Below are 20,296 nucleotides of genomic sequence, written 5' to 3'. Positions count from 1 at the left end.
CACAGGTTTTCACCCAGTCCTTGTAACAGCTCTGCCAGAAAGATGTTCTCAGATCCAGGTCTTCAGCAAAGATAAACTGCAAAATACAGGGACAACAATGGAGCAGTATCCAGGAATACCACCAGCAGGCTTGGACTGCACCCACAGACTGACTTTACTGGAACAAATCCCTGAAGACACAGTGTGTTTCATCAGATTCTCATCAAAGTGTACAATTCTTCACAATTTTTCTTTGTCAGGGACGCCTAATCCTAACCCAAAATCACAACATGGTAGAATAAAATTTGCAAATGCCTACTTCTCTCACTGTGTGAATGGAAAGCAGTGTTGTTCTTAACTCTTGATCATAAGTAATGCTTTATCACACTCAGAAGACACATTTCTTTCCTTTCTCCTTTAATCCTAAACATGCTATATCAAAGGTCTCTGTCTGTAGAGATCCAAGAACTCCAATTCCTTGCTGTTTGCATCTGTTTATTTGCTCTCTAGGGTACCAATGAAGCATTTAATCAGGGTGCTACTCATTCAGATGAAGGAGGGATGACTCTGGAAGCATCACTTTGCTACTTACTTCGTAGAAGCCACGGACCAGGGCCTCTGTTTGCTGGACCACTCCTCGTTCCACTCGCCACTTTACCATTCTCTCGATGTACTCCTTTTTGTTCTTTTCTGTCACTGCTGTATTTGCCCCTCCAGATTTCAACTCCCTCTCTGTCACCTACAGAACAAAGATAAACAGTGGTGTAGCATTGTATGGATCATGTTGTGTTTCAAACATGAGATCATCCAAGCAACAGTACAGGAAACAACAGGATAGAGAAGCAATCACAGTGTTGGAATAGCAAACTGCTTTGCCAACTGGAAGGGATATCTACTTGTCTCTTAGGCAACAAGGATTACCCTTCCCCAAGTGCCAGTAAAATTATTTACTCAGAAATGCAAACAGCTAAAGAAAGCTGAATAAAATGAATACTCCCAATATACTACCTTAAAGAAGACCTGTACAGTAACCTTGCACAGATAAATAGACACTGTGGGATTCAGAGTTTTATATCAGCCATTCAAACCTGAGAAGAGTTTGTACTGTAAATAACTTTTTCTTACTTTAAGCAAGAGCTGCAGCATTTATTTGCATTTTAATAGTTAATTTAGTTGGCTTGGGCTACTGAGGCTTGAGATTGAGAAGCAATTTAAGGAATCAGTCTGGATCCTACCCAGCAAGCACATACTCCTCCTCCCATATGACAGAAAATTGTATTTGTCTTTCAATTATTTTCACATTCAATTTAGTTGATTTAAAAGGAAGAATATGTTGCTCTTCTCTTCAGTTTTCTGCTGCTGTAACAATGGTGTCCACCACAGACAGTAAATGAACTGTATGAATACATATTCATTACTGGTATTATTTATATTATTATCTATTTATTAGCCCAACAGACAGCACATAGCATAGGCAGTATTTAGGTCACCTTACTTGAGTAACCTATTGCAGGATTATGAATTAAAAACATTGACTGAGTCATCTAATCAGTAGCTTTGTTGAGAAACAGCAGGAACAAGTAAAGCTGGATGGAAGGAGGTAGGAATTCTTAGCTGGTTCAGGTTAAATTCCCAAACATAAATCATTGCATCACCATTATACAAGCAATGCTGCATTGTCCAAAAAGAAAGGCTCTGGCCCAGCTACCTTGCTGTATTCTTCAAGGCTGTGAGGCATTAAGGTGTGTCTGCCAAACCAAAGACTAAATGTTGTCTACCTTTAAGCATGACCATAAGTCCAGATGTTCAAATTCTCCTGCAAGACTTTCCACAAACACCTAGAAAACTATTGTATTTTTCAACTTATCATTATTTGTATACATTCAAATACCATTAATTATCTATGATTGGAGGCCACCAATCAATAGCAATGTGTCCCTATTTTGGGGATTTTGTTCTTAGGGGCATTACCTGCAGCTGTGAGCTACAACTCAGGTTTCAGAGTAGCAAGGAGACATTTCAACCAGTGTAGCTCATTCCTTTTACCTGATGGGAACCAGGGCTTAGAGACAGGCAGTATCCACAAAGAGAGGTCAGAGTTAAGGCCTGGAAGAACACTTTCTACTGGGTAAAAGCATGAGAAAGTACTTTGGGTCACAAGCAATTGATATGTCTCTGTCTTATAAGTGAATATAAGTCATTGAGCCCCCACCAGTAAAAATGCGTAATGCTTGATTTGACATTGTATCACTGCTGTTACAGAAGTGTTCTGGGTTCCAGTACACAAGAAGGCTGGAATTGACATGGAGTAAATTCCCCTTAAGAAAGTACCAAGAAAGAGGATTTGGCCTGAAAGCTTTAGAAGTTCATCAGAGATGAGACAAGAAAATATGAAATCAGCAGTGACTGGTCCATAATAAAGTCATTGTGGAAGCAGGGCAAAAGGGCTGTAACCATCTGCTATACAGCTTCTCAAGGAGACAGCATATTTCTTGTTTTCCTTACCCAGCCCTTGAAATCCATCTTCCAAAATATTAGCAGAGCTCCCACTGTGATCTGAGCATTGCTTTGCTTGGTACTTGCATGTGTACCAAGCAAAGCAATGCTCAGATGGCATATAAGTGGTTAGATACTAGGATCCATCTGTGAGCATAAAATGTGACTGCAAATTCTTTGTTATTTTGCTGTCAGCACTTAGTAAATTTCAAGAGGAAAATCTTACTTTCACTTAAGACACTTGGATTCTGATGGTTGTAGTTCACAGTGAGAATCAACCTTTCCCCCCATCGTTAGTTCTAGCAAGGTCAGTGTCCAGTACACAGGAAATAAAGTACTAGACAACAGCATCAAAACCTGGCTTTTAGTGCTGTTTTGCTTTTATACCACAGTATCTACAACAGATTATGATTTTTCTATTCTCTTTGGAGCCATCTCTTATCTTCCACAACAGACTCCTATGTGACTGTTTTATCTTTCCTTTGAGGAGACTATAACAAGTAAATAGTATGCCAAACGTTACCTTCAGATGTGTCAGGGCAACTCAGTTCCTATTCAACTTTGTAGTCTTCCCTTGTAAATACAAACTTGTCTCATCTGCCTTTGTGAATATGTCTGTGTGTTTCTGTCTGCCTTTGTGTATTAGTCTCAGGTAGCCATACCTTCCAGGTAAACCACTGTACTGTCAATTCAATGTCATGCAAGCTCTCAGTCCCAAGTCCATGAAAAACTCCTGCATTTGAGTCTGTGGAAAAACAGTGTTATTGTTTCAGCAGAGGCTTCCTACTTTAATTCTTCTGCCCCATCCTTTTCATCTGCTCTTAACTCTGCTTATCCTTTGCAACCTTCTTCTATATGCAGGCTAAATTCAGTTTTTAATATACCCCCTGAAGCCTTGCTTGTTTCCTATTACTTTAAAGCTCATAGATGAGCAGGGCTGGAATTCCTCCCCTCAGAAACTTGTCAAATTCTTCCCTAGCTCACAGAACTATCCTAGCTGTGTGCAAACACTCCAGGAAACTTAACTGTGAAGTGGTGAGAGCCATTATCTGGATATTCCTGTGGGCACACAGTTTGTGGTGATTGGGAGTGGGGCTGCAGCTGAGCCTCATCCCTAATGGACTACAACAGTGTAGGACCTGTGAACAGTACTGAAGGCAAAGAAATATGGAATGCTGATGTGTATTGACCAATCACAAAAAGGTAGCGAGGACACATAGGTGTGATGCATGTAAGATGAGGGATATAAAAGGTCATATTCCACCTGTTTTCTCTGCTCCCTTTGACACTGTATATCTGTTTCTTACAAGGCATCTCCATCCCCTGAGCTTCTGCAGTACTTGGTAAACTTGGTTCTTCAGCCTCTCTAGTTTTCAGTATCTCCTTGGAGATCCTTAATTATAGTCTCAATATTGTTTTGATTCCCTTCAAAGATTCCCAGAGACAGTTATAATATATTTATATATATTGTATATATATAATATATATATATATATAACTAAATTGTAACTGTCTCTGGGACAGTTATATAATATATATAGTTTGCAACAGCAAAGAGCACCAGGGCTTCAGTGCAACACAAAGAATCCCAAAGGAGACATTTATTCTGATTGCCAGACTGCACTTAAGCCAGTGTTGCACTCTCCCTAAGGCTATAGTGATCAGCCAGGTTACAGAGAACTGTCTGATTAAGGTAGAGCTGAGCTGTAGAAAGCACAATAAATGGACGTACATACCAAGTTGTTAAGTATGTGCAAGGTAAGTAAGAGACACAGAATATAGCAGGGACATATTAGACAAAATAATGGTGAGGATTGCCAGGTCCTACACCACCTGTCAAATTATTTTATCCCTCCTAACCCATCCTTTCAGTCACATCAGCTTTAAGTTACATTGCTTGCATTCACCAAATGCCACATCTGTGTGAACAACACCCTGGAGAGAAGAGCTGCACTACAGAGAATTCCTCATGCTCATCAGTGTGTGGCTCAAGAGGCTTGTAGGGGGACTGGTATTGTATATTACACACCCTAAGAATAAACATCTGCCTTGGAACAGGTGGCTTGAAAGAAACAGAAGGTAGGAGAAGAAAATGTTATTGAAAGGCTAAAGGATCTGTTCTGACAGAAAAATGTTCATCACACTCAACTTTGTCAGCTTCAAATTTGCTTTTCAGATGTTTTGCATAGTTATGCTCACCTGTCCAAACACCTCCTCATTCACTGTGAAGGTTAGATCCAGGATATCTGTGATATTGTTATCCTTCATCCACTGCAAGCTCTGATGGAACTCTTCATCCAGATACTCTAAGTCGCTTAAATCACATGGCCTGATTGTGAGACAATAAAAAATATATGATCCCATGACTACTGGCAGGATGAGTTCCTACTAAGTATGTCAACAAATTTAATGAAGATCCACCATAAAATTGAAGTTCATTTAGTTTTGTTAACCTCAAAGGCTGTTTCAGAGACCCTCTTGAAACAGTTCTGCAACAGTTTGCTTTGCATAACTGGGCTCAAGGCCAAATCTGTTGGCTGCCTGCATTATTTGCTGTCAGAAGACACCCCTGGGGCTTGATTTTATGTGTATCTTCAGGATGCCCTGCACTTCATAGCACACATGTCCCTTCAGCCCCACCATGGTGTGCCTGGCTGCTTCCATTATCTACCATCTGCCAGGTGAGCACACAGACTGACACAGGGCAGACCAGGCAGCCCAAATTTCTGCTAATAAGGAGCCAACCCTGTCTGCTGAAAGGATACATTTGTTATGAGCAGCCTGGTTTTGAATTCCCTAAAGGGGCAATAAGGATGCAGAGATAACCCTAGGTTTCAGCCTATTTTCAGACTAGATCAGGTAAAATATAGATATGAGTGTTTGTACCCCAGCAATAATAATAGTTAAAAAAAACAAAACAACAAAGTCTAACATGATAAAGAATTTAAGGGATTGTTAAGGCAGGTATGTTTGCTGATTTGGAATCATCTTAATTGATGAACTGTTTCAGCTAGACTTTATTCTGCTCTTTAGCATTTAATTGCAATCTTGGGTTAATATTTATGGTTTAATTGTTGCAAATTTTTTTATATATATTGTTTTACTTCAGTCTATTAATTAAAAAGGGACTGATTGTCAATCCAAATAAACCATATGAACTTGAAATTAATGCATTCTTGGTAGCTTATGCTTACTAAAATAAAAGAAGAAGGCCAAAAAAAATATTCCCGGTTATAACTACATTAACATTCTTAATTAACCCTAGTTATGTTTTAGAATGAAAAGCTACTCCATCAGTGAGGCATGACAAATTATGTCTTTTTGCTTAATATAACCTCTGTCCTTTTGTTATTATTTTGTTTCATTCCATCAAAGATGTTTTTAAGTCTTCCACCTGGTTGAATCTTGTACTGGTAAAATCAGTACTTTCTGATGTGTGTTTCTAAATGTCAATTTATTTTTGTCAGCATAGTATTTATGAATGGCAAACTCTTGTAGAAAGCAAAGAAAAATTAAAATGTTTTCATTTTCTATCGCAGACCAACAAACCAACAGCAGAAAGAACTTGAAGGTCAGTGTGCTCTAAGCAACTCCCTGAGGGTCTGTAGTGCTCCCTGTGGAGTTGCTGTTTCTGCACGGTTGTGTGGTTATACTCACAGCCTTAGCAGTGCTTTGTAGAACGGCCTTGTGAAGAAAGCATCAAGAAGATACTGATGGATGAGAGCAAGGCCAAGAATACGACCGCTGAACCTGAACCTGTGAAATAAAAATGCAGAGTTAATGGAGTGTAACTCAAGACTTCCAATATAGAAACGTACACAGGTAGCAACTGGAGTTTTTTGGTTGGTTCATTTCTGAATTAGTTTTTCATATTTATTCCCTGTTTTTTTTTTTCTGAGCAGACAATGCCACTCCTCCCACATCTGATCAATAATGGATCTCCTTGATGCACCTCCTACTGTACGCATATCTGTAGCTGGCATGTTATGTGCTCTCCTGTGCCAAAGTAATGAATACTCACTTTCTGTGATCTCTCATTCAATGTTCTGATATAGACTGACTACAACCAACACAGTACTTGGCCAGGGAAATACTGTAATGCTCCACCTCAGCAGAAAAAATGCTATTTCAAAAGAGCTGCAAAGGACATTTGGAGACTCAGTATATCTAGTTTCTGACTAGCTACAACCCTGTCTGAGGTGGGGCTTTGAAGTACTTTAAAAAGCTAGTGAATTGACTTGATAGGGGAAAACTGTAGTTCAAATAAGCTAACTATTGTGACCAAGGACACATTAAAATCAACATCTAAAGCTCAGGCACGCTGCTCCAGACCACTTTCTTAATTTTGCTGCTCAGCAGTTTTCAGTGTTTATACACTCCTGTGTTTGTTTCTAAAAACAACCCCTACAAGTACACTCAAATAGTGCCCTGCCCACTATAATCTGTGACTTGCAATGATAAACTGTTCCATTTTTCTTAGTATGATTTATTCTATGACTTATTCTGTATTTTTTCATCAAACCTGTTTTTAAATCAGTCATCTCAGACAGAAAACCACAAAACTGGTGTGAGTCCAGGTGAGTTTGATTTTGTAAGAACAACCCACAAAAGCCATTCAAAACTTATTTATATGTAAGAAAGGAAAGGAAAAAATCCAGTGCTCTATATGTGAGCACTCCAAGTCTGAGCTGACTGATAGCACAGAAAAGTTTTACTGCACAAAAGATGAGAAACATATCAAAAAGCATAGAAACCATTCCTTCCACTTACAGGAATCCATGCAAAGGCCTCTCCTGCACATGAATGAAACATGAGTCTGATTGTAATAAACATGGCAAAGAATATCTGTTCAATCAACTTTATGCTCATGGGACAGAACAACAAGTGCTTAGTATGTCAAATGGGGCACAAAATAGCCTACTGTGGGCCCAATTAGCATTTACATCACCACAGGAGCTGCCTCCAGGTCCCCTGAATCTGAGAAAGGTGCTTATGATATGCAGCTGACTGGCCACAGAAGAATGATTATATTACCCCCTTACAGCTGTTTCCACAGCAGCAACAAAAGGCAGCTGTTGGGTCTAGTTAGGGCCTGCTTCACTTCACTTGTGCTCCAGTGCAGTGCTTCCAGCAAAAGGCAAGGAAATGAGGGGGAGCTGATACAATGAAAGCACAGTGGAAGCCAGACAGCTCAAATCCCAGAAATGCTGAACCTGTAATCCATCAGTTTTATAGCACCTTCAGGATCCATAATCAAGTCCGTTTGTCCTAAACAACGCGTGTCAGCTTTTTTGGTTTTGTTCTTCACCCCCATCCATCGCTGCACGTTTTTAAAATGAGCACTGAATGAAAATGCTGGGGCTGTTCCTCACCACAGTGCTCACCCCACAGCTACTCAACTGTGTGGGACTGGGCAGGCAGGAGCCACCTGGAATAAAGCTGAAAGTGAATTGCCAGGAAAGATTAGGGAATGTGGCTTCTCCTAAGAAACTGCTTGAATGTGTGAACAGCGTCCCTTTTCTCCTTGCTGCTTGCTTCACTTCTGCATGGCTTTGAGGGCATTCCAGCAAAGCTGACATGAATGGGTTGTGCACCTACACCAAGGTGTTTACAGCTATGGGCACATGTTATGGGGGCTGTTAATGGAGAGTCTAATTTGAATCAGTGCCTTGTGGCAGAATTCATCAAACCATCCCAAAGCCACGGGCAGCATTTCTGTGTTAAAGGTCCAAGCCTAGTGCACCAGCCTAAGAACACGTGGGATAAGTGAGATGAAATAATTAACAAAATGTTGCCACTGCTGGTGCCTATCAATACAACAGATAAAAAAGCTGTGTTGCAGACTGTATTCTCTGGCAGCTCTGTATTACTCCACAAAAACACAGTGCTGTGTGGCCAAGGCATGTCAGCTGTCCAGCTCACAGACCCTTCTGCCCCTGCACAGAGCTTTGCTATCTCTGCAGAAACCTGCTGTACTTGACTGTCTTACGAGGAATGGTGTAGCAGAAGGTTCTCTGATGCCTTGTCCATACTGGACAGGGCCTGGGACCAGACATGACACTTTTATGGCTCAGCACTGAAAAACGTGGACCATGGTAAGCCAACAGATAGCTATCAACAGGAGGCATGTTCTGCCTTTCTCAGAAAACAAATATACAATTTACCTGTGTGTGGCTCCATTCAGTTCATCAAGCTGCCACTACACTCAGACAAGCATAGCAGTCCCACTTAAAATGTATCAAAACTTACAAAAAAGCAAGAAGAAACAAATAGCCCTCTTTACAAAAGCCAGTTAAAACAAAGCCAGACTCTTGTGTTTATTTCGTCCTGAAAGATTTAGAGCACGGGTGAGATTTAGAGGTGGCTAAGACAGTCCTTTCAGAACAAAACAAGTTTTCTTGACAGAATAAGCAGCACAAAGGTAAATCCTGGCTCGAGGGCACATACCCTCCTTAAGCCTGAATTACATTTATCTTTCCAAGGAAGTGTGAAATACTTGTTTGGCTTCTTTCTAGCAGAAAAGCTAGTTTGGGAGAGGTGGGGAATGCAGGGTCTTGCTCTGGCCTTTTCTTTCAACACCCTTCCCCTTTGGAGACAATGATTGAGTCTGAGTAATGTGCTCCAGAGAGAGAGAGGGTAAATGCAGGAGGGAGCTAATGAACAGGAAATGGTGGAACGAGAAACAGAATTAATGAGCAGTGGAGCTGCTCTGGTTTGACTGCCTATTGACACTGCTCGTCCACTCAAAAAGGACATTGTGTGCACCTGCTTTCTGGTTTTTAACAGCAGTACTCTTTGACCCATTTGCAGAAATTTCCACTGCACCCTGTTAATTCCTTTTCCTTCTGGAGGCTTCAGGTGCCCCTGAAGCAGCCACAAGAGCTCGTTGCAAAGTAACAGGCTCACTCCCCATGATAGGATTCTGTGAATACTTACTGCATAACTGTGTCAGGGAGAGACAAATCCATATGCTGTAGGAGCAACTAGGCAATACATTTTCCTCCGACTGCAGCTGAGTCACAGGAGATTTAATGTACTCTGGTCCTTATCACACAGCACCAGAGTAAGGCAGGACCCACAATGACCCTTTGGTACAGGACTCTCTCTTAACTGGTTCAATGAGTGGACCTCTACTTTATACAGCAGTTTTTCCTTGGATTTGGATGGATAATGATGTACCTTGAAAAGATTGTAATCTATGTGTACAAAGCAAGAACAGTCTTTATCATTCTACTGGAAATGCTTTGGGAACCATGCCTTGTGGGCTAAATTAGGTATGGTATAAGAACCTTCAAATCCTGAAAAGAGGATTAAAATAATTGAAAATCCTGAAAACCTTATATCACTCAAACACATCAGCTGCATTTAAGTGTGCCCTTCTTGATGCAGTAGCTTGTGAAAAAATATTCAAAGTAGGGCTTGAGAGACATAAATATAGCATGGTTCACATCAAATTTGAAAATGTCACTTTCATTTCACAAGACTTGCTTTCTGTAAGTAAAATGTACACATTCTGTTGCACCAGTTTTAAAACTCCTGACTGTTATTGATGCAGACAACCTTTTGGCCACCTGAAAGACAAGCTGAACAAATGAGGCTACCCTGTGGTCCAGGGTTTCTGTCCTTGGCAGCTCTTCTGAGGACAAATTATATTTGTCAGGTGGATGCACCTGGAGGGCCTATTATTCCTTTCACAGTGGGAGAGACTGGATCTAATCTTGATCATCATTAGACAGCAGAGACTCTAACAAGAGGAAAATATTTAGAAAGGCACAATCATGGGAAACACTTCACCTTGAATATGTATCTTTATTAGAGCATTCAGTCATGAAACAAAAATTTGTAGGAAACTGAGCATCATGGACTCAAAAGGTTATGGTACAGCTTGTTTTAAAACACTGTTAAAATTGCCATTGTTATGAAGACACTCGTGAACAACCTGAAGGCCAGAAACTGCTGATTAAAGGAACCAAAAATCAATTCTTATAGCCTAAAATGTTGTGATTTGCAATCTTTTGATTTGAGGGGGGGACACAACATGCAGAGGAAAATGTACTGAGTCTATGATTTTTGAATTTTAGTATTATCACCAGCACTAGCACTTTATAAGCAAAGAACCAATGAATGAAAGTTTTAAGAATGTGTATTTTGCAAAAAGAATTGACCAGTGAGATGGTTACAAGGACTCTGCCTGGACTCATACATTATGAATTTAAGCAATATTGGCAGTGTGTCAGGCATACACTCCAGAGATCTGTGTCTACATGTTGGTAGTACACATCCTTTTATACTACAGAGAAGTGATCTAGCAGAAGATCAGGTCACCTCTACAAAACCTTGTCAGTGGATCAAATCCACACCTCTATCTATCAGCCTTCATTAACAAATGCCTTTCTTTAATTTGGTGTGCATATTTAACCCCTGCTCACTCAAATGAAAGAACATTTGAAGGGACTAATGGGATGACATTATGTTCTTGACATTCTTTTGTCAGGAAGGTTGAGCCATGCAGGCTGGGACAGCTCATGTGTTCTTTTTATCTGACTTGCATCTGCAAACTCTGCAGACTCCTCTTTGCCACCATCATTTGGCCTCATGACAAATGTACTCCTTGTGTCTGCAGGTTCAGAGGTGGACGCTGTGGCATTCCAGCATCATGCCTCTGCAGTTCAGGAATCTGATGACCTCATGTGTCAATAATATGAAAGGAATGGCTCTTACGAAGGCTGGAGACAGAAGTTCATGAAGTCTCAGCACATTAAAGAGAAAAGGTAAAATAACTCCTAAATTAGTCATAGAGGAGAATTCCAGTGTAAGGAGTAACAGGAGTACTGTTGGCTCATCTTCTTTTCTTATATCCATCTCTAATACAAAGGATCCTCAGAGAGACTGAGAGCTAAGGGAGACCAAGATACAGAGTTGGGTCACATTTGCACAGCATCTCCCAATGCTGCACTGACTCTGGTATCTAACCACACTGGCATCCCACATGAGAACTTAGTTTAGATCCCTACATGCTTCTTTTGAAGGAATGGTAATGACTCACCCCAACTAGGTTTTGGTTTTACCTCTTGTGCATTATGTTATAAATACTGAAATGGATCTTATCTCATATATGGTCAAAATTCATTCCAGGTTTCCAGACAGTTACTGAGTTTGTAAGGGGAAACTATACTTTCTCACTGTCAAACCACAGAAAATTCTGTCAGGTAAGCTTCATTTTTCAATCAATTTTTCAATTAAAATTTAAAGAAAACATTTAGGACTACTGACATGGAGCAACTGTGTGTGCAGATTTCCAGTCTAGAAACTGATGAACTTTAAGTAGTTAAGAATCTACAGGGATTGATTCCTGCTGCCCCAGCAAATGTGACTGGGATTTAAAAGAGGATACATTCTACTCAGAGCCAAGGCATTTCATTCAGACATCAAAAGATCAAGAAGCATATTCCATGACCCTCTCTTTGATAATTCTGTCTGCTTATTATGCCTATAAAACTTAGGAGTTTAATTGATATTTTCAAGGAAATTTGTTACACTCACTTAAAAAGACATTAGCCTCTTCTAAGTAGCCCCTACTCTAAAGTGGAACAGTCCAGCAGACCTGCTGCTCGTGCAGTGTCATAAAATACAAAGAGAATGCTCAGAGAGGGTGGGAAATATAGGTGCATCACCCAAGAACTGAAATTAAACAATAAAATAAAAAGGATGAAAAATGATTTTCAGAAAGAAAAGCAACTTGGTACAAATAAAATTCCTTTAAATTTCAAATCCTGAACAGATAATTTTCTTTAGATGCAAACAAGCCTTTCTTTAGATATTTTTACTTTTTGTGTCCACTGGAGTTTCATATGATGAGTAACTTTATGTGAGCCAGTCTCTCGTTTTATTGCTAATTTGTGCATATATTTTCTGCTGCAAAAGGTCAGTACAATACTGGCACTTCAGTAAGTCCTATGTCTATTTTCTGGATCTATCTGCAAATAGAACACGTTTCTTTTTCTCAGTAACAAGGAGTAACCACATGAAAAAGAGCTATTGCTTACATGTGATGGAAATGTGAGCTATCCATGTCCTAAATCTCTGGAGCTCATGCATCCTAAATTAGCAACTAAACCTCAAACTATTCCTGAAGCCTAAATTACCAGAAACTGAAAAACAAAGAGATAATCCAAACCTTATTGCTTCTTTATTTAACCTAATCAGATCCTTCAAGCCTTTTCCTTATCCCTAACCTAGCCATTTGTTCACTCAAAATGTCTTTTAATCTTTCTTATATCCTGGATATATCCACCACAGAAGAACTGGCAGAAAAGGTTAAAAGACTAATTGTATCATGGAGAAGAAAGCATGAATTTATGGCAAAAGCTCCAGGCTATTCTGTCATATCCAGAAAAATGAGATGCAAAGATAATGTAGATAAGGGAAATTAATAAAATCTCCTTGGGTTTCTCTTCAACACAATCTACCAAACAGTTCCTTTCCTCCACACAGTAGCTCCAGATAAATGCTCACATGGAACAAGGGTTGCAGCTGCATTTGCTCAGCACTGCAGCCAAGTCAGGAAGCCCCACACTGGAGTGGCTGGCACTGGCTTCTTGCACTTCAGCTGAACTTTGCCAGAAGTTCTTACTGCAGGCACAGAAATTCCTCTGCATGGAACCATTGCAGGCATGCCAGCCTTGGTACCATGGGCTGTCTGAACACCAGAGACACATGGGAAATGGAGAGCTGATTTCCAGGTCTGCTTTTAAACTAGTAAGGAGATTAAAAAAATCAACATGGTCTCTCTGGAAAAAGAAATCTGTGCTAGGTATTATTCTACCAGTAACAAGTTCCATGAATGCAAGGTTTTGGAGGAGGAAAGGAGGACTGTGGCAAGTGCTGAAGTGGCCATCTCTGCTTGCAGAGCCATCTTAGCCTCGTGACCATGATGTACAGTCATCCTCCTCTGGGAAAACCCCTGCCAGAACACAGCAGCATGAGCATACTAACCTCCATCAGCAACCAGGTTGCCTTTAGCTGCTCCTGCTGGTACAAAGGATAAGACAACACTGGCCTGGGAGACTCTTGGCAAACACTCCTCTGCCCAGCAGCTACAGAGAAGATACAGACTGAGGTATGAATTACTGGCTAGCAGACAACAAACCTCTACACTGTGTGATTCTCAGATCCTAGACTTCATTGCTGACTGGCAAATCTCAAAGCAGAGAGATCAGCTTCCAGAGGAGATCAGTGCCAATATTTCACGTGAAAACTGACAAAACTTAAATACAAAAGTAAAATAACTTATCTGAACTTATCCAGAAAACAAGTGATAGAGACAGCAGTGGAATCACAGTCCTCTGAGTCCCTGTTCCATTTTAGTTGTTTAGTTTATTTGGCATTTTATATGTATATAGTTTATCATCAATTTATCATCAGTTCCTTGTAGATCAGTTCAGTCTGATGCTTATGAGTTGTTTTATTTCAAACAAGCAAAAGAACATTTTCATCAGAGACTTTGATTTCTCAAAGACTTTGGAAGAGTTGTTGGTGGACACTTTGCAAAGTGTTGAAACAAACTAGTCAAGTTACAGGGGAATCTACAGATGTAGTCATCTGCCAGACAAGAGGGTAATAAAAACAACAAGCTGAATGACTGCATATTTTCCTTCAATGGCTAACTACAAACACTGCAGCCACAATAACTGACTTATTCTCAAAGGAGGCACATCCTTTCCAGCCTGTCTGGGGTATTTAAGCATGAGAGAGACTGTTCATCATAAAGTCCTGGTAAGCACCCAGGAATGTTTATCCCATGTGATGAGATATCCTTGAGGTAACTGCAAACAGCCCATGGGCAGTGCAGAGCCCTCTGGACTTACCACCTCTGTCCAGAAGCCACACACTTGGGTTTGCATTGTGCTGCAACTTGGCTAACAATCCCTGGCTCTCAGGATGAGGATCAATTCAATTGAGTAAAGTCAGAAATCTGTGTGCTGATATTCAGATATGCTATTAATTGCTTGGCAGTTTATTATAGGTCTTGTTTTGCAAACCATTGAATACTTCCAACTTTTATTAATACCACTGCAAACTGACCACTCTGATCCTCTTCTGGGAATCCACAGAATAGCAGAACCTTTGCATTTGTGTTCTGAACCCTAAGAAATTTTTTTACTTTTCTTTACAATTCTTTCCAACACCATTAAATAATTCCATTTTCTAGTCTACCATTTTCTGGAATGGAAGTCATAAGTCACAGTGTAAAAAGCTTCCTTCAATGATCCACAACATACTGAATGTATACTTCTGTATTCTTGCTATCACATGAACTTTTCTCATAGAGAGTGAACAGGTTAGGATTTTTCTCATCCTCCATAACTTTATTGAGATTATCAAAAATGTTCCTATTCCAAGTTGGGGCACACTGACAAATAGTATTTTTCTCCCTTTAAAAACATGCATATCAGATAAAATTAAATCTTTACTATTCCCCTTTTCTGGAATTCAGTGTAACACTAAGGTAACATACAAAACCAAGAATAATTTTCAGCAAACAAATGAAACTTCTAACTTTCAAAAAAATCCCAGGGAGAGGCCTACAGAAACAGAAATGCCTTTGGTACTCAAAAATACCCAAAACGAAGTTGGGTGATTTACTGAAAACAATATTGCTCTACAAGCAGTCTTTCTTTTGATGTATGAATTGTGTTACTTAGAAATTAAGGGTATCTTGGGAATTCCTGCACCTGTTCTAGCTGAATTTTCTTTACCTTACTGAAGTCTAAATAAAATGCAGTGAGAAGTGAGGAGGGGAATGATGACTGAGCAATACTTCATAGTGACAGCTCAGCCTTGCCATTCCAGTGTGGCTGGAACAGGAGATATGACAACATTCATCACTCCCTGGGGAATTTTTCAGCACTACCAATACACAGACAATCACTGCCCATCCTGCTGCTTCCCTGCAGGCCCACGTGCTTGGGGACAGCATGGATTTTACCCTTTTCTCCTCTGCCACATGCAAGGTGCAGACACTACAGAGATTTTCATGTGAAGCCTCCCAACTATGGGCAGATTTAATCTGCAGTGTTGCAAGAGACTAAATGGCCCTAAGCAAGGGAAAAACACATAAGTATGACTTTTGTAAATACAGAACAAAACAGAACAGCCGTCTTTCCCTCAAACCAAACTTTAATTTGGAAGAAGTGCTAGAGAGACTATGAGAAGGGAAGGGAAGGGAAGGGAAGGGAAGGGAAGGGAAGGGAAGGGAAGGGAAGGGAAGGGAAGGGAAGGGAAGGGAAGGGAAAAGGGGTAGAGACTGTGAGAGACATCTCCTCTTTCAACTCATATAGCAAAACCATTCTGATCCTCAAAAGAGCTTGGAAAAAAAATTCTCTCGTAAGAGACAGAAAGTCAAGAATAAGGTAAATATAAAGCAGAACCTTTTTTAAAGAAAAAATGGTTGCTGTACAAGCTCAGTTAGGAAGATTTTTTTTTCTCCTTCAGTTTTGGTTTGCCTTTAATCTTCCAATGCCTCCTGACCCTTAATAAATAATTAACCAGCTGTTGAGGCAGGCTCTATGTGATACAGTCATACATCAAACTTAATAGGAAAATCAAAGTTTACTTAAGTACAGGAGGCATTGAGAGAGATCACAGTACAGCAGCAAGAAGGCATTTCAGTAACATACCCTTTTCACACAGTGAAAAGTCTTATAAATTATTTCAGCTGCACATTTATTTTAATATCATTCTTGTCCAGAAGATTTACAATACTGCTTGAAAATTTCTCATGCAAACATAATTTATTTAAAATAAGATATTGCTAGTAATTAAAATTTATAGTCTAACATAACATTAAATGCTTTGGTTTTCTGTGGTGCCTTTCATCTGAGAATTTCAAAGCAGTTCTGAGCAGCACTGTACATCAAACGGAATTCAAGTTGATTACATACTAGGAAATCTCTTCAGATGGAAACTGAGGCAAACAGGCAATCATCTAATTTCAAAAACAACTGGATGTAGCTTGATGCCTCACTCTAGGGTGCTTTATCTGATTTTTAAGAGGATGATTTTTCAGTGTTTAGCATAAACAGGTCCTTTCAAGACGGCTGCAAAATTGGTCTCCTAAATTAATTCCTCCCCCAAATGTAGACCCACACAAGTGACCCTTTTAAGCCCAAAACCAAACTCAGTGTTTCTGACTCCCTGACTAAACAGGTATTGGGCCATATTGCCTGACACAACAGCTGAAAAGTCAGAGATTCATGAGTAATTCAGACCACATATTCCCAAGAGCTCCCTTCAGTCAGTGGAGAGGAGTAATGGCTGTTTCCAGACCTCCTGCTTAGATACTGTGACTACATTTCTCCACTATTCCTATAAAGAGCCCCAGAGTGTGCCTAAATCCATCCCACAAGCTGCTCCACATCAGAATACAACCCATTAGGTCATAAGGCAATTTGTTACTTTCTTTAAAAACACTTTAATTGAAATAAGTCAATCTCTGTGTAGAAGGATTAATGGAGGTTTGTTTCCTATAGATCTGCCTCTGATGGCCCTACATTAGCTCACTGCAGTAGCTCCCAGTTCCTCCTACACATTTCTGCTAGCACTTCCCAGACTTTGGAGTATCTCCAGTTTCTCCCTTCTGTCTCCCCAGAGCTTGCACAGCTCTGCCTCACATCCCCAAACTACTGAGAAAGATGATGTGGCTGGTTTGCAGCCTGTGCCTGTGATGGACCTGTCAGCTCACTCATGCTGCCTGGCCAGCTGTGGGGACGGACAACACAGATCCCTGATGAGCTCTCCCCCCTCCTCTCTGAGCCACTCTTCCGTGGATCCGTCCTTTACACAGACACAAGTTTCACAAAGCTTTTAGGAAATTATTATCTTCAAGATATTTGCCTTCCTGTCAGACAGGTCTCAAACTGACTAGGAATCTGTCTGATGGATAGGCAGGGCAATTGCACAAGGCACAACTCTTAAGGAAATTGGGGTAAAAAAACCCAACCAAGCTCTCTAAGCAGAAAAGACAGCTAAAGTTGCAACATTCTCAGTTAAAAAAAAAGGAAAAAACAACACCCTGCATTCTCTGGCACGCTAGAGATGGATAGTACTGGTTATGTGGTTTCTCATTCACACAAAATAAATAAAAAGGCTGCTCAGAGGTTGGCTGGGGCTATGCCCCCACAGCACCGGGTAGGCAAAGGGAGCTGCCTTTGCCCATGTGCCAGAGCACGTAAAACCAACACAGGCAGTGCCATGCCTGAAGCAATCAGCCCTGATGGGAGCCAGCATGTATTTGCTCAGCTCAACCAGTTGCAGTGACCATGTCAGCTGACTTGGAGCACAAGGAAAGCAAGATCTTGTCTGCATGGAGAGTGGGTGCACCAGGCTTCCATCTGCCTGCAGAATGAGATGCAGAAATACATGCAAGTCATGTCTGACTCTGCTCAGTGGCACAGACTAGAATATGAGAAGGGGGACTGGAGAGAAGAAAGAAAATTAATTATGGGAAATGAATGAAGAGAGTCTTGCCCCAAGGCAGTTCTAAATGAGCATCAAGTTAGTAGAGTTCATTAGGACAACGTGGCCAGCAATCATCTATAACTTCTGGTGACCCAAGCATTGGGTCAGAGTGTATCATGTCTGTGGTCTTTAGTAGGATTCTGAACAAAAACATTTTACTCACAGGACTTCAACTTTTTAATAAGGTTCTGCTAAACAAATGCATCAATTTTCATATAAAGAAAAACAAGCAAAACACAACAGGGCTTCTCTGAGATGGATACAAAATGCTAAGTATGATTAGCAGGCTGTAAATACCTCTAAGATAACTGTAGCACTGGGGTGCTGCTCTCTGGCTGCATAAATGTCACAGCAAGGTCCACAAATGCTTACTATTACAAAAACCCATGCTGTCACTAATTCACAATGAAAATACAGAAAAAAGATATTTCAAGTTAAGATCCCTCAGATCTCCAAATGAATGTCTGCGAATGATTTTTTTCTGTCTAGGCCATTTGCCCTTTTATGCAGAGATTGGGCTTGTTTTCACATTTTTTTCTTTGGTTCCACATTTTGCCCACTTTTGTGGAAAAGGACAAAGTACCTCCAAGTGGGGGTGTATTTCAGAAGATGTTTTCAAATATCTAGGCAAAAAGCTAGACACATTTACCTAGATCGGACACAACAGCTTATTACTGGCATGGATTAAAAGCAGCTTTTCTGGCTATCAGCTTCAGGTACATTCTATAGCATAGATAAAAATATGTATCATCAAACTTCTTTGGTCTAGGGAGTTGTATCTGTCCTTTCAGATATAGGGGGATTTAAAATATTGTAACTTTAAAAATGTGTGATATCTTATATTTGGTGTGTTCAGTATGCACATATGTTAACTGAAGGAAAAAATTCTTATTCAATGGAAGCTTGCAGGAAAGGTGTTAAATCTCAGTTTCTCCATAAATGAGAAATATTTTCCAGTTATTATGTCTCTTTCTTAACTTGGCATATATACAACTAGTCTGTGCTTTGATGTGCTCATTTTGGACTCAGAATGCTGTTTGTACAAAGAGCAAAGCATGAAATAAGCCACTAAAAGGGGCAGAACTGTAACTTTTAGGCTGGGGAAAAATAGCAGTGTATTTCTCCATTTTGCAAATATGAATAAAACTTCACATCTTTTAATTTTGTTATATTTATCTCAAATTTACCACTGTTCGCTTAAGAAAGAGAAAATGTAAAATAATTTTGAGCACAATTTTTGGTAGCTCTGTTTCTTAATATATCTGTGTCTGGAGAGGTCTTGCAGAAGTACTATGGAGAAAAACATGCCAAGGGTAGATTTCACATAAATAAAAAGCCCCACAGCACCAAAAAGCATACAGTTGAAGAAATCTGCAAATCCAAACCAACTGTAGTTGTGTGGTTTTCATGACTGACATCAGACTTCAAGCTTTAAAAAGACTATGAATATTAATTATTTTTGACCCTGGAACTCTCAAACTGATTCATCTGTGTTAGCTGGTGCTTCATAACAGATTTGAGATCAGGAAAGTGATATCTATTTCTGGCATGTTATAGGGAGGAGGCTCTTCTGAAATCTTATCAACAAGTAAATCTGAGAAACAGAAGTTCTAGCTCTAACTTTGATGAGAATGAACAAAGCCTGGGAACATCAGAAAACCTCATTCCTCAGGAACAAACAGTGACAAGGCGGTTAGTACAGTGACCTAGCAGAAGTTAGCTTGCAAAGCCTTAATAGGAGAACTGAACTCAGTTTCAAGAAGATTGGTCCAATTCCTATCTTTGCTGGCTGCACAGATTTCTGAACACAGGACTCTAAGGTTACACATGAATAGCTGAGATCAGTTACGCAGTATAAAAACATTTAGAATGTCTAGATATCTACAAGCCAATCATGAAACCTATCAGGCTAATTATAAACTTCTGGTCTCAGGCAATTATTTCCATAACAGGTTCAAGAAGTATTTCCAAGCACTGACTGGATTTTTGCCTTGGGTTCTGCAATCTTGCCCTATTTACTATACTGCATGTGCAACCCTTTTCATTCATAGCATTTATTTCCTTCTGCAGGCCAAGAGGCCAAATTTATCTTTCTTAAAAATATGAAAACAAAAATGTCTGAAGGCCAAATAACATTCTGCATGCAAGAAGCTGGATTGATATGTGCAGTTGGAGAAACAGCCTACGTGTCTAACTGCTGCTGATTTTTGAGTTAAAGGCTAACTGCTATAGGAAAGTCATTATTAGGTGTCTTTCTGCTGTACTGTAGCCCAGGACACCTTTAAAAACCTGACTCTTTCAT

At 40.0% G+C, this 20,296-nt stretch overlaps 1 protein-coding gene across 6 annotated transcripts in view; it reads right to left on the bottom strand.

Moving 5' to 3' along the window:
• Window positions 1-20,296, bottom strand: part of HECW1 (HECT, C2 and WW domain containing E3 ubiquitin protein ligase 1) — a 254,314-nt gene that overhangs the window by 14,261 nt on the left and 219,757 nt on the right. For all 6 annotated transcript variants that reach the window (XM_021531969.3, XM_021531967.3, XM_021531973.3 and 3 more), the window contains 3 exons: window positions 6,133-6,231; window positions 4,675-4,804; window positions 572-718 (listed from right to left, as the gene is read on the bottom strand). In XM_021531969.3, the coding sequence (XP_021387644.2) occupies window positions 572-718; window positions 4,675-4,804; window positions 6,133-6,231 (376 nt within the window). The remainder of the gene's footprint in view (window positions 1-571; window positions 719-4,674; window positions 4,805-6,132; window positions 6,232-20,296) is intronic.

The sequence above is a fragment of the Lonchura striata genome, chromosome 1 (assembly GCF_046129695.1).
Source record: "Lonchura striata isolate bLonStr1 chromosome 1, bLonStr1.mat, whole genome shotgun sequence".
Lineage (NCBI taxonomy): Eukaryota > Metazoa > Chordata > Aves > Passeriformes > Estrildidae > Lonchura > Lonchura striata.
Note: the sequence above shows the minus strand (reverse complement) of the source record. Positions and strands in the feature narration are given on the sequence as shown.